General features: G+C 42.3%; 1 protein-coding gene across 6 annotated transcripts in view; it reads left to right on the top strand.

The window, feature by feature from the left end:
- RTEL1 (regulator of telomere elongation helicase 1) overlaps nucleotides 1-8,105 on the top strand; it is a 113,171-nt gene extending 105,066 nt beyond the window's left edge. The window contains exons 35-36 of one of the 6 annotated variants that reach the window (XM_088153118.1): nucleotides 1,577-1,680; nucleotides 3,911-4,654. In XM_088153118.1, the coding sequence (XP_088009244.1) occupies nucleotides 1,577-1,680; nucleotides 3,911-4,003 (197 nt within the window). In that variant the 3' untranslated portion in view covers nucleotides 4,004-4,654. Of the gene's footprint in view, nucleotides 1-1,576; nucleotides 1,681-3,910 lie in introns of all 6 variants that reach the window. The other 5 variants (XM_088153117.1, XM_088153116.1, XM_088153115.1 and 2 more) reach the window with 5 other exon arrangements.
- The last annotated feature ends 7,214 nt before the right edge of the window (nucleotides 8,106-15,319 follow it).

The raw sequence follows: 15,319 nt of genomic DNA, 5'->3' as shown, positions 1-15,319 counted from the left end.
ACCAGACTGGCTCTCTATCTTGTTTTGAACCCAGAACAGACCATTGTGTTCTCGAAATTCTGCCCAACCATTTTAGGTCAGCCACAATTTGGCAAAAATGAGACCAAGACAGTTTGGTTCTGGGTTTCAGAAGAAACAAAAGCCAGATAGGATGAGTAGGACAAGGTTGGCAATTGTCCTTTCTCTTCCCTTCTCATCAGCCAGCAGCATGGCATATCCCACCTGTGTTGCCTTTCCAGTCCCCAAGTGGACTCTTCCTCTTCTGCCCAGAGTAGCTCTGGTTTGTTCCATACACTGACCAAAACACCTGAAATGAGTGTGTTTTGGTCCAGGCATGAGCCATACAAAATGGTGGTTCTGTCTACATAACACATTACATATTCCTTGCCTATACAGGTAGTCCCCGGGATAAGAACACCCAGTTTAAGAACAACCCATAGTTAAGAACAGAGCCTATTGTAGCAAAATTTGAGTTAAATACACAGTGATTCAAATTAAATACACAATGGTTCGAGTTCATTACACAATACTACTTACACAGTATTATACAATCATACTGTTCCGGGTTATGTGCAAATTTGACTTGAGGACAGGCCTTGGGAACGGAACTCATTCTTAAACTGGGGGCTGCCTGTACTTTGGAGACAGCTGTCTATTTCAGTAGAGTTGCCTTCCCCAGCTGGTGCCCTCCAGATGTGTTGGAGTGGTATCATCCAGCCAACATGGCCCAATGTTAATCCACTTTCCACCAGAAATTGTAACCCCGGTACTTTCAAGGCTGCCTGTTCTAAGAAGACTGACTTCTGTAGTAAGAAACTCGCTGGCCCAATGGCCTGTTCCAACATTCAGGATAGGTTTGTATACCCAGCTGAGAGTTAGGGGGTTCACTATCATTGTCAATTCTGAAATTGCCAAAACTTGAGGAGTGGGTACTTCCTTTAGTCAGTTTAACCAAAGACAGCCTCCTATTTTATGGATTCATTTTTATGTGTCGCAAGAGATTGAGATTCTGTCTTAAAACAGTCTGATAATTACACTGCTTTGGAATGGGGGTAATCAGATTATTTATTATATTTTTATCCTGCCTGAAGTCTCCCAGGCCAACTAATATCAGGTCTTATAAACTAAAATGAAAAAACACACAAGGAAAAGAAAAAGGAAAGGCAGAACAGAAATTCTTCTAGGCCACAATAAAGTTGTGAACTTTCATATTCCATTGAGAAACTGTCTGATCGCTCTTGGATGGTACTTGTTCCTTTGGCTGAGCTACAGGAATGTAATTTCCCTTTGCTTCTGGTTGCCGGACGGTGAGAGGTCAGTCAGTTTTCCTCTCGTCATCCTTTTGGGGATAGGGAACTTCCCAGTAGCTTTGATTGTCTGGCCCAGATCCAAAACAGCAGCGTGAGCTTCTCTTTGGTTCTGCAGACTGAAGACAATTATATTTAAGTGTAGGAAGTATTACTGTGGCCTCATTGGGATTTTATCTGTGTTTGGAGTGCTTGAACAGCAAAAAGAATGTACAAGGTCAAAGCCTGGTTTGAAGGCCAGTTTATTTCTCTTCCTTTTCCCTGTTTAGGTGGCTATCAGTGTGTTAAATGCAGATCTGAGCACGGTGTGCCCCTTAAGTGCCAGCAGTGTTCCTTCACGTGTTGCAACAAATGCTGGGAGAGTTCCTTGAAGGTTGGCCTCTGTCTTCTAAGCCTGTTTTCCCTTTTGTCTTACCTGCATCAGCAGATACCCACTTGCATGCCCTTAAAGCACAACAGAATTGCCTTGTTGCATTTCTGCAGGGCATTATTACATTTCCCTGTACTCATAAAGGACGTACTCCTCTTCTTGCAACTGAGACCACATGCCACTTTGCTCTGCCAGAAGAGATGCTTGTTCTTGTGATCCATGGGAACTTGGGGTTTGTTCAAGGTAGACGTGAAGCATAGACCACATACTGAAACAAGCCTGCAGAAGTGTGGCTTAATTAGTTAGTCTGATTCATAGTCAGTCATTTTAGTTAGTTGGGGATTGTGAGAGCTGAAGTCAACAATCTGACAAGTCGCTAGTTTGGGAATGACTAATAGGCAACTAATTTGAGGTCAAGGGTCCAGAGTCACCAATCTGTCAGGGAGCTCAGAGAAGTACCATAATGTAGATAAAGAGATAGCTAATTTCTGGTAAGGATGAATGAGTTCTTCACTGCTGCCTTTGCCTACATAGCGACTGGGCAGTTTACAATAAGTAAGAGTAAAAACCAATTAAAATACAATAAAAACAGTAATCAAAAAGAAATAATATAATCCAAGGGATAGATGGTATAAATAAATACATTATCGATCTCAGGGAGCATCTTCAGGATTATATATATTTTTATTAGTTTTCTTTTCCTTAAAAAAGAAAAAAAAATGCTAAGAAAAACAACATGTGACATGAAACAACAAGTTGGTTTAACCATATTTCCAAATGCAACTGGTGTTTTCTGGGAAGGGATATGCCTCAGGCACCATGGTTTAGAAGGGGAGAAAGGCAATAAAATTGACTCTGGTGATGCCAGCAGTCTGTACCCCATAGGAAAGGAAACCCAAACAATGTCAAGATTGGGAACAGAGAAGGGAAGAGGAACCCAGAACTCAAGTTGTTACATTTCCCCTCTCTTGCAAGCTTGCCTTTTGGCTGGGTGCAGTTCGGGGATTTGTTCACCCTGATATATTTAATGGAAGAAGCTATCCTGAAGTATTGGCTTTAGGAAAGCTGATTCAGGAAGCCAAAGCAGACACAACGTTACACTCAAATAACCCTCTGATGCTTATCCTCCTTAACCAGAAACCCACAAGGACTGTGCGGTCAGGATGCTCTTCCCTGGAGCTGCTCTTGGTGCTGAGTTTTCATGCCAAGACAAACTCTTCTTAGGAAGGCTTATTTAGGAGTGAGTTGGTGGTGTGGGAGGAGAGGGAATGTAATCCTCTGCCGGGTACGGACTCTTGATCAAGATAAGCGGTTGCGAGAGCACCATATCTAATCAGGCTCTTGGACTGTACAATGTCAGATAAAAACAGATGCTACCTCAAAAGCAGGTCAGCAGAAGGTGCTGCTCTTCTCGCGCAAGTGTCTGGATGTTGGTGCAAAATGCAGCAGCTGGGCTGCTTGGTACAAGATACAGGGATCACAAGTTGCCTGTATTGTAAGGTCTGCACTGATTGGCATTTATTTAACTAAATGTATTATGGCCGCCCACTCGAACAGACTCCATTTGCTTCTGGGCATCATTTAAAGCATTGAAGGACAGGGCCTGACTATATAAAGAATGCCTCTCCCATCACAAACTGCCTGATTGTTAAGACCTTCAGGAAAGGTTGTCTTGAAGATGCTCCCACTGACCGTCCTTCTGGCACACAAGGGAAGGTCTTCTCCGCTCTTCCCAGGCGACACAATGCATTCCCTCAGCACTTAGGACAAATGTAATGATGCATCTCCTTCATCAGTAGTTTAGTTGTGAGGCTGTAATAAATATTTTGAACTTTAACATTTAAATTTTGGGAGCCACCTTCATTGCGTGCCAGATTTCTAAATAAATGAGAGCCTGTTGATTTTGACATCTTGGCCTCTCCATCTTTCCCCTATTGTTTTTATGATCCAGGCTCTTCTTTAACATCCTACAGTATTTCTCTCCAAACGTAGCTTGTCCTTTCCTTTCCTCAGTTACATCCTAACACATGTATGCACATGCCAGATCTTGGGAGCAGAATAAATTGTTCACCATTGTAAGTCAGAGATCACATTTTTTTTCGTTCCAGGAACTCTCAACACTGTCATTGTCTCTTGAACAATATAGGTGTCCGAAGATGACAGAAAATAGGTTTAGCACAAAGGACTTGATGGGAGGTGTCCCTTTTGACTGTTCTTGTGCTTCCCCACCCAGCTTGCCAAGAAGTGCCCAGAATGCCAAGTGGATACCAAGAGAAGACACTTAGCCATATCTTACTGGCCAGATCCCCCTGCGAAAGAAACGTAGAGTGAACATGTTAGCTGCTTAACTGGACCCAAGGAATGTATGGCTCGCTCCAGCTGGTCTGTCAGGAAGAGGAACAACGAAAGTGCAAGTGGTTTTAAGTCACCTCTCTGGACCCTTCCGCCCCCCCACCCCCACCCCCCACCCTTGGCATTGCTCTTGTCTTAAGAGAAGCAGCATGGTCTTCAGGGTTGCCATTTTCCAGATATCTGAACCATTCAAGTGCTCCTGTAGTTTTCAGTATGTCCAGATGGCATTTAAATCAGAGCGTTAACACTTTATAATTTTTTCTAATAATGATCTTTGCAGTGAGGCTGGATACTACAAACCCTATTGTCTTTATTATGGGAAAATTAAAAAGGACTTTCTAATATGGACTCTGCCTCGGCTTTTTTATTCTGTCCCTGAATGAAGAACCACCCCTTACATGGGTTTGTTTGTTTTTTCCTTTTGCTTTCTCGTCCTTATAACATGGATTAAATGGAAAGATTCCACAACTAGTTTGAATTTCCACAAGATCTTGATATGCATATGCTTTAAACAAAGGAATAACATATTTGGTGATATTTGGATAGCCAGTAAAAACTCTGGGATTCTATCTATCTATCTATCTATCTATCTATCTATCTATCTATCTATCTATCTATCTATCTATTTATCTATCTATCTATCTTTCAAATTTAGATACCGCCTATCTCACAAAAAGTGACTCTGGGCAGTTCACAATAAAACAGCAATAAATATTAAAATACAGTAAAAATAGAATAAAAACCAAACACATACACAAATAATACCTTCCAAGATGTTGATGGTCAGTAAGATGTTAACATATGGGAGCATCTTCAAGGTGCTAGCCACCCCCAGGGTTGGTTGTCCTTTTTTGCGCCCCATGCCAGTTGGCAGAGCCAGGTCTTGATTTTTTCCAGAAGGACAAGAGAGTTGGGGCCTGCCTCACCTCTGGGGGGAGAGTATTCCATAGGGCGGGGGCCACAGCAGAGAAGGCTGTCTTTCTGGACCCCGCCAGTTGACATTCTTTCATTGATGGGATCCGCAGCATACCCTCCCTCCCTGACTGGGTGGGACGGGTAGATATAATGGGGGTGAGACGGTCCCTCAGGTAACCCGGTCCCATGCCATGTAGAGCCCTAAGGTGATAACCAACACCTTGAATTGGACCTGGAAGCAAACTGGTACCCAACGCAGCTCACGGAGCAACAGTGTAACATGTGCCATCCTTAGGGCACCTAAAATTGCCTGCACGGCTGCATTTTGAACCAGCTGAAGCTTTCGGATACTCTTCAAGGGTAGCCCCATGTAGAGCGCATTGCAATAGTCTATACGGGAGATGACTAGGGCCTGAGTGACTGACTGAAAGGACTCCCGATCCCTTTAATAAGTACTTACCAGAACAGAGTTACCTAAATGAAAAACTACCTGTTGATGTTCATTTTCCTTTAGAAGGCTGTGGGCATGTTAGTTCTGTTGAAAGACCTTCTGACTAGTCTTGACTAGCTCCAAGCCTGCAGAGTTTACTATTTTTCATCGGTAAGACCATTTTACTCCTCTCGCCTGTCCTCCCTTGAACTCTTTCAAGCATTGCCAACCTCAGTGAGTGGGGGAACCTACCTCTGTTTCTCTTTCTAAACCCAGAAATAACTGCTTCAAGCTAGTGAATTAATATTTCTTTCGTATATTCTATCAGAGTAAATTAAAACTTAAGAAATTGTGTCCATTTTTAGAAGTGTGAATATTATGCAGTATTAAACTGTGTAAATAAAAATACAGTGGTACCTCGGGATACGAACGCCTCTACTAACGAACTTTTCAGGTTACAGCCAGCTCCGGCTGCAAAAATTTACCTCGATGTCCGAACTCCGCCTCGGGGTACGGTCATTTTTCTGCCCTGACACGTGGTCCGCAGCCATTTTTACGCCCCTGACACGTGGTCCGCGGCCGTTTTCCCGCCGCGCGGCACCCGGGCATTCTCCCACCGCCCCCGGGCGTTCTGCCACGCCCGGGCGTTCTCCCACCGCGCCACGCCCGGCCATTCTCCCGCCCCTGACACGTGGTCCGAGGACGCCAGAACGGATTAACGGTAATTACATTGAACCTTATGGGAAAATTTGCTTCGGGGTGCGACCAAATTCGGAGGGCGGAACGGATTAATCGGATTTACATTGAACCCTTTGGGGAAATTTGCGTCTGGTTACAACCAACTCGGGATACGCCCAGAGTCACGGAATGCATTAAGTTCGTATCCCAAGGTATCACTGTATGTGGATGTTGTTTTCCATTTTCTCTTTATAAATTATATACCTACACACCCATAATGCTGTTGCTTTTTGGCCTAAGCAACAGTTACACCAAAACAAATAAAGGGCTGGGGAAAAAACACCTAAGACAAGTTTAAAAGTTCTAGTATTTAATGCAAATACTCATACGTATGCCAGGGGAAGACATCTGTATCTCTGTGTTCTATTGTTGACCAATCCTGCACAAATATTTGATTTATTTTGTATCTACAGTAAATGCTACTTATGCCATGTGTTTGAAGCATCGGGGAGAGGAGACTTATTGTTTAGTCTGGTGTGAAATTTGAGGATAGGTAATCCTCAACATCTCTTGCTTTACTTTCCCCCTCCCCCAACTTCCCACCCTCCTAACTGCTATGCATATGTATAGATTGCTGCTCTTGTAGAACTGTATTCCAGTCATCTGCAAAAATGGAAACTCACAAAAAGTTGTGCTATCATAAAGGGGTTATCTTTTAATGTGTCATAAGACTGCTGATTTTTATGGAAATGATGAAGACGGCTGCTTCTCTGGAAATCATAAGAAAGGAAGGCACCAGGCAGAGGTGCCCAAAGTGGAAATCCATCAGTCTCATTAAGTAAGTTACACAGATAGAGACAGATGTTGTCTTTGTCTCCTGAAGCGAACAGGACATCATTCTCAAATTCACTCTACCTGCCTACCTCATAGACCGTGGTGGGAAATTAATGCTATATACTCTGAAAAAAGCTATTATACCATCTGATTAGCAAGATTATCAGACAGAAATTTGGGGGCTCAATTCTTAATTAAGGCCCAAACCCCATTATAGACTGAGGCCTGGCAGAAATATCTCAAAACTGAAAAGGTGCAAAATATTTTGTCAGTAAAATGTCCTGTTTTGGAACAGTACTCATAATGTTGAAATGGGATGTTTCCAGGCTGGGGCATTTTGATTGCAAAACATTGTGTACTCCCCCACGGAGAACAAGTCATTCATAGCCCCATCATAATACACTTCTCTAAGGAAAAGGAAACAAAATTATTTAAAGTATTGCATAAGAGTAACACCTGGAATTCTCACATTGTTAACAGCTCCACTGCATATCAAGCCAGGTAGAAGATTCTGCTCCACCAGATCCACACTTACAATATGTGACTCAGAGGCTTTTTCAATAATATTTCCATGATTATAAGAAACAGCACACCAAAACACAGCTCAGCATCCCGCAGAAAAGGTGCCCAGATCTGCAGAAAACTTTCAACTATTCAGAAATCCTAGAGTGGGAATGGGCCACTGAGGTGATCAAATCCACCCCCTGCTCTGCCTGGGAATCCAGATTAAAGCATTCTTGACAGAGGATTCTCTGGACTCTTCCAGGGAATTGCCCTTCAGATTAGCAAACTTCCTAACAGTTAACCAAAATTGGCCTTCCTGTAATTTAAAGCTATTGTTCTATGTCCTGTACCCCTTGCAACAGGTCATGAGTGCCTCCCATCTGACCTCTTGCCTCCGTCATCTTTTCTCAAGGCTAAACATTTCTGATACGACTTGACTTCTAGTCTCCTGATCATTTCATCATTTTTCTTTTCTCCTGTTCTCATTTGTCTGGAGGGCCCAGCAGAACTGAACTGTACACCCCTTCTCCCCTGCTTGATAATGCATTTCAGATCAGATCCATTTAGAATCCTTGATTCAACTTAGGTTTGTTGAACCAATCTGACTCAAACTGTTCCCCTTTTAAAAGTTTTAATCAATTTAATCAGTTAACAATCAGCTGCACCTCAGTCAACTACAGTCCATCCTGGACAATGGTGCTTCACTTTCACAGACTGCTTACAGCAGTGTTGTCCAAACTTGGCCACTTTAAGATGAGTGGACTTCAACTCCCAGAATTCCCCAGCCAGCCATGCTGGCTGGGGAATTCTGGGAGTTGAAGTCCACTCATCTTAAAGTGGCCAAGTTTGGACAACACTGGTTTACAGATACTAACCAGCTACAAGAGATCTGTGATGGCAGACATGAGCAGGGAGGATTCTGGAATGGAGCTTCAAAGTTGCCGGGAGGAGGAAGAGAGGTGCAAGGGAAAGCACCTCCTCAGCCCCCAGCCGGAGTGTGGGACAGTCAAGAGAAGAAGACTGGCCTCTCCCTAAGGGCATTGTGGTTATGGTTGCTGTTGGGGATTAGAATTAGTCTGGCGAGATTCTGTCTATTAGGTGTAAGCTGATAAAGGAGCTGAACTGATTCTGGACTGTCTTGCTGTTGTTCTTGGGTTGAACCTGACAAGATCATGATGTAAGGATAGAGATTCAGGAAGCAAATCATGACAAACTCGGATGCCAATTTTCCCTCTTATCTACACTGGCAATACCCACAGTTCATCTTGCAAGGAGACACACCTTCAATTGTCAGCAATGCCCCACTACATTTACACTGACCAAACTAACTCATCTCAACCATGCTGGCTGGGGAATTCTGGGAGTTGAAGTCCACCCATCTTAAAAGTTGCTGAGGCTGAGAAACGCTGCTCTAGGACACAACTGTTGACTCCGTAATAATCCTTGAGAAAAGGAAGCACTCAGATTGAGTTCACCGTGAAGCATGGAGTTAGAACTGGTTCACTTTAGCATCATTTCTCAGGGATTATACTTTTTTTTATTAGCCTACATAGAAGTTGGAAGAGACCTTTAAGGCCGCTAAGTCCAACTCCCTGCTCAGTGCGATAAGCCTCTCCAACAGACTGAGCTGGGCTTGAAACATTGCAGTATTAAGTTGCCATGTTTAAGCTAAGAGGAGTCCAGTACTTGGTCCTTTCTGGTTTTTGACCCCTTTCCTAAAGACAGGAAGATGGGGGCCGAGTGTCTTTTCTTATGGAAGCATTTTATAGCTTAGGAGGAAGAGAGCAGAAAGCTGACAAATACACATTTTAAGATCCAGATAGGTTAATATCAACCTAGGCAGACTTTAATCTGATTAGTAAATAAATCCATTATTCTACATCCTGCTGTCTGGATCAACAAAGAATAGGCTTTGAAGGACCTGGGTAGCTTTAAGAAGAGAAGGCAGAGGTAGGAATGTGATAGGTCAGATACCAGAAGTATCTCTCAGATGGAAGCACTGAACATGAAGGAGTCCTGTCATCAATGCAATCACAATCACCTTTCCATATTACTTTCTGGAAATCACAAGGGTTGTGTTTCTAGTCATACTTTTAAAAATAGATGTTGTTTTGGAACAAGCTATGTTAGTTCAGAGAGGAGTTGTAAGTTTTGCCAACAGTGAATTTCCCATCAGGTTTCTCTAAAGCCCAAGTTCAGTTCAAACTCCAAATTGGATTTTCTTGTGGGGGGAGGAAAAGATTCTCTAAACAACTACATCACCTTTCAGGGAGATGCTCTAATTAAATCATTTCAAAAACTGTTACTAATCTCAAAAGGAGTTGAATTTAAATGTGCTGTTCACATACTGTATCTTTAATGTTGTCATCAGTTTACCTGTGTTGGAGACTGTTGACGTTTTTTCACCCAGTTCCTCCCCTTTTTTTTTAGGCCCTTGAGGATGGTGGTAATCAAATCCATGGTTCGTCTTTGTATTTTTGGTGAGTTTATAGAAATTAACACATCTACTTCCCTATCTATTTTAACCTTTGTTTGGTGCTTTAAAACTTAAAAAAAAAAATGACACCATTGTTTCTTCACCAAATGTCTTTGGGCTGGTCGTAGGGAGCTCTGGGGTGGGGCAGCAAAAATGGGCCTGGGGGTTATGGATTGCCTCCCTTAATCTGGCTAATCCCAATCTGTATCATTTTATCCATTGATTTAACAATATTAATATCCTCTCCAATAATAGACATTTTGTGTTATTCTTATAAAATTAGATTCGGGTATCCTCTTCAGTATGTGGCATAACAATGGCCAATTTGTGGTCAATTGTGGTTTAGTAAACACACAGTGGTTAAAAGAAGCTGGGGTTTCATGCAACCCACTGGAAGGTGGTATTCAGCGTTAAAAAAATTAATGGTTAAAAATCTGATAAAAGCAAGTAAATCAGCTGTTAATTACAACGGAAGCAGCCTTGCTGCAACGAAAAGTCATGACCCTTTCCTAAAGACAGGAAGACGGGGGCCAAGTGCCTTTTCTTACGGAAGTATTTTATAGCTTGGGAGGAAGAGAGCAGAAAGCCGACAAATACACATTTTAAGATCCAGACAGGTTAATATCAACCTAGGCAGACTTTAGATCACTATTTCTCAACCTTGGCAATTTAAGCAGGCTTTAGATCAGTGTTTCTCAACCTTGGCAACTTTAAGACCTATGGACTTCAACTCCCAGAATTGTCAGAATCATGACAAACTCAGATGCCAATTTTGCCCTCTTATCTACACTGGCAATACCCACAGTGTTGTTTGTTCATCCTGCAAGGAGACACACCTTCATTTGTCAGCAATGCCCCACTACATTTACACTGATCAAACTAACTCATCTCAACCATGCTGGCTGGGGAATTCTGGGAGTTGAAGTCCACCCATCTTAAAGTTGCCAAGGTTGAAAAACACTGCCTTAGATCATTAAGCTCCAAACCAGAGGGCTCTAACCAAACACCTGGAATGAGACCTGGAAAACAGCTGACACCCCTATGGGTCTTGAGCACAAACTGCTTCCATTGGTGCATTTTACATCAAGTGAAGATTATGGACATTCCTCAAGGGAAGCCCCCAAAAGAGCACAATGCAGTAGTCAGGATAGAATGATGGGAGAGGTGCCGGTTGCCAGATCTGATTGGCTCAGGAACAGTTGCCACTGGCACACAGCAGGCATGAGACTGACCTGGGAATCCCAGGACTATTTGCAGAGATTCAATTTCATAATTAGTTTGGGCTGTTTTAGAAGTAGATGATTCTGCTGATGATTCTTGTATCAGCAGAATCTATAGAAAAGCACAACGTGGAAGCTGAAGACAGCTGGGAAAGTCCTCAAATTAATTGTAAGATAAGTTTGGAAATTTTTAAAACCAAGCCCTTGTTTTTTTGAAACAGGTAACCCTAGTAACCATGTTTCAGTTACTGTACTTATTAAGAGAGCCATTCTAAAAACGTTGACTCCATCAGATCAGCACTGATCATCGTGAAAAGCTCATTCTTAACTTCAGCAGAGTGAGGAAGAAAATCAGCAGTTCAGCAGGGCAAAATTAAAGAATTGTTAAACTAAAATCCCTCAAACAGTGGATTTTCATGGAAATTTTACAAGCAACAGAGAAGCTTTGCCTCTTCATTTTAGGAACCCTGTTCAGTAATATCCTATCTTAGATACTTATATTTAAACAAGTTTTGTATATATGCCCAACTAAGAGAAATTACTTACGTAGCTTTGCTGCAGACCTGCCTTTTCTATCTATTCTACTTCATACCAAACAGATTGCTAATTCTGCCTCTGAGTTTAGCAATTATTTTATTGCAATGATGAAACCAACACTCCAAGAACGGTTTCATCTTTAGGTACTTACCTATTTTCTTACAAACTTAGCTGGGCTTATTTGCCACTTCTGTCCGAAAGGACTCAGTGTGGCTTGTATTACCCTCTTTCTTTTAGTAAGAGATTAAAATAAAAAGTTGAAAAACGGCACAACAAAATAACCATTAACAATTACAACTAATATTAGAGAAAATTTCAGCAAGGAGGAACATTCAACCTTTAAACATTCAACCATAAAGGAGCCTTGCTGCTCACATCAGTTCCACACCTAGGGCTCTTTTAAGAAACAAGTTGAACCATTTCCCTGGAGCTCAACTGATTTTCCCCCAGAAAGGGGCCAAAAGGGCGAAGGCCCAATTCCATGGCCCCAAAGATGCCAGCTTACCCCTTCTGATCATTCTGGACAGGCAGAAGCCACTGGGAGCTGATGATGGTCCCAGGACTCCAGTCCCAAGTCATATTTAGACAGCTTTGTTGCTGCAAAGTCCTTACCTATTCCCTTGGATTCAAAAACTGAGCCTAGAACCAAGCCTTTTATGACCTTACTCCACACAATGTCTTGACAGTGATTGTGTGCAACTCTTCTAGTTTGACTGTTAAAGCTCTGCCAAGACAGAGGCAGTAAGCAGAGCTTTAACAGTGACGCATCTTTGCCAGGCTGCGCTTCTGGTGGTGTCATGGAGATACTCATGCTGCTTTCTTGCCAGTAATACGGAATTGGCTTTCCCACTGCCTTGTTTTGGGGACTTTCCAGTCTAGCCTACAGCCCAGAGATATGGGGGGGGGGTCTCCTTTCCTTGTCCCAAGGCTCAATCCTGCTTATTTTTCCAGCCCAGACACCGTCAACATCTACATCACCTTTCTGTCACCTGCTGGGGTACCCAAGGCTTGACAACTGCTCAGAGCAAACTCAGCTGTCCCACTAAACACTGTTTGTTAATCCTGTAATAAACCAAGTCTGTTTTGACCTCCAAAATAAGGGTCAAGACAGGTAGAATCAGTTCACTTCAAAAGGTAGCCCAGACAAAATTCGCCAGACACACAAATTGCAAATTACCCCTTTGCAGAACTGGATAAATGTGTTGTGTGAATCCAGGCCCTAACTGCTAGCAACTCTTTAGCTTTGGCAGGTGTTTTCTTAGTCCTGGAAAATAAACCTGAGAGCAGGGACACTGGGGGGGAGGGGGGGCAAAAAAGGCAAGGTGAAAGCCCTGGCCACACAATTAAACCCTGCCCCCTTTTTATGTGTCACAAGTGCCACACAGGTAAATATGGGGCAGAGCTTCGATTGTGCGGTCGTGGCCGCCATCTTCACCCCCCACCCCTGCCCGGGACCATCTCCGTAAAAAAAGGTTCTCCAACAAGGAGCAACGGTCAAGCTTCGCATTCTCTCTGCCCACTTCCTCAGCCGTCTATCATTTTCACATCAATGGCTAAGAGCCACATGCCTCCACCACATGCTCCATGCCCCCGTTCAGAAGACCTTTTAAAAGTTCCCGTCAACTTACACATTTTAACGTGATGGAAGGGGAAATTATCCAGCACCAGAAGAATAATGTGTAAAAGTACAACATGGTGTACAGAAAGTCCCTTCCATTCAGTTTAGTATTTTGCTGAGAAGCTCTTCTGTCAAACGCCTCTGTTGAAGATGACTCTGCAGTATGATGAAGGAAGTTAGAATCATGCATGCGTAATTTAGTAACGATTTAGTGCTTATTTACCTTTCTTAAAATAAGATAGAAAAAATGTTTAGAGGAAAAGTTAGACCGCAAGTCTTTGAATGACATGAACATGGTCACAGCAGTGCTAAAATAGAACAAGATGTTGGAATGCCTAAATCTATGTTAGAATTTTTTTTGTTTTATTTGGTTTCTATAAGTATGACTTTGTTAATCATAAATTTAAATTATATTTTTTAATCCTTTATTGTAATATTGCATTAATAAACTTATGAAAATTTATGTTTAAAATTTTTCATTGCCTGTTTCCATTGAGCTGGAACCAATTACCAGATTTTCCATAGAAATATCACTTCAAATAATGTGAATTCGAATAATGTGACCATTTCATGGCATTCATGAACTGCACTAGTCAAGACCTACCTGCATCTTCAATGTGACTATTCAGACACACCTTTCTTTGCTGCACAAGGAAGCCTGAAAAAAGACTTAAGTGTATGGCTTAACAAATAGCAGAGGTCTTTTCTGAATCACACACAATTATTACTTATATATCAGTTATTGCAAATCACCTACAAAAAGCCAACCCAAGAGATTGTTTGACTTTGCTGCAGATAGTCTGGCTTCTTTTCGTTTGCAAGCTGTTGTTGTTGCTGTTGTTCAGTCGTTAAGTCGTGTCCGACTCTTCGTGACCCCATGAACCATATTGCGCCAGGCCTTCCTGTCCTTCACTGCCTCCCGGAGTTTGCTCAGTTTCATGCTCATTGCTTCAGTGACACTATCGTTTGCAAGCTGCCTGTTTTTAAATCTGTAGAGCTGTCTGAACAGAAGTTTGGGTAGAATTAGCCCTATAGGCACAATACACATAAGGACTTTATTTGTCTTATCTTACCAAAGAACAAACTGAAATTGGTTAAATTAGACATGTTTTTCCGTTAGGACTGGTTGAAGAATCTGGTCCTGTCAAGCATCTGTGCTAGGTTGATTCTCTATAACAGGATCCCCCAAAATGGGATCCATTATTGTTGTTATTCATAGTACTGTAAGTTAAAGTAATATTTATTAAAGTATTTTCATATAATAAATGTTCGGGACTCAATGTGAAACTTCATGAGGGGGCCAATGAGCTGAAGAGTTTGGGGATTCTAAGTGGTAAAAATGGTATGAAATTCAATTTTCCCGTCAACTTAGCACGGATTGACCACCTTCAACAAGGAGCTCTAACCGCTGCTTTCATTGCAGGCTGAAAGCCTCTGACCCCATTGGATGGACCCCAAGGATTTCCTATAGGTGGACACCATCACAATGGTTTTCAATTCTTAGAATGCCAGAAACTACAGAAAATTCTGAGAAACAACTACATCTGTATGTCTCAGGGGCAAGCAATGTCACATCATGACATGGAAATTACATAACTTGCATTTGACAAATTTCACAATTAGCCCACTGTGGCCACAACATTCATCTGTCTCCAAAAAGTAATTTCCCACAGAAACTCCCCATTAATGACCCCATTAAAATGATCAGATCCTGTCTATGAATGACACTGTCCATCAGGGCTTCATTCGCAGTTTTAGAATGGGGGACTGCAGATGGGAGGGGGGTCGAAATCTGGAGAGGCTGGTGCTGCTGGAATCTAAGGTAGAGTTTGCATTGCCCCTGCTCTGTCACTGAGATCACCATCCATAATTAGCAAGACGTGTGGTTATGTCTTTAGCCCTTAGGGTAGCATGTAAGGAAGTTCTTGGAGGAAGCTTCATTGGAATCTGGCTGCCAAGATAAATTACCTTGACATGGCCATAAGTCACAAAGTGCTGAGCATGACTCAGAGGTGATGTTTTACATTTGAATCCGTTCTTGGAAAATCTTACTGACACTGCAATCCAAGCTGATTATT

This window comes from Python bivittatus, unplaced genomic scaffold (assembly GCF_059951505.1).
Source record: "Python bivittatus isolate LINGU-HERP-01145 unplaced genomic scaffold, Pbiv_v1 ctg000700_np1212, whole genome shotgun sequence".
NCBI classification, from domain to species: domain Eukaryota; kingdom Metazoa; phylum Chordata; class Lepidosauria; order Squamata; family Pythonidae; genus Python; species Python bivittatus.
The sequence above is the reverse complement of the archived record's forward strand: the minus strand, read 5'-3'. Positions and strand labels throughout refer to the sequence as shown.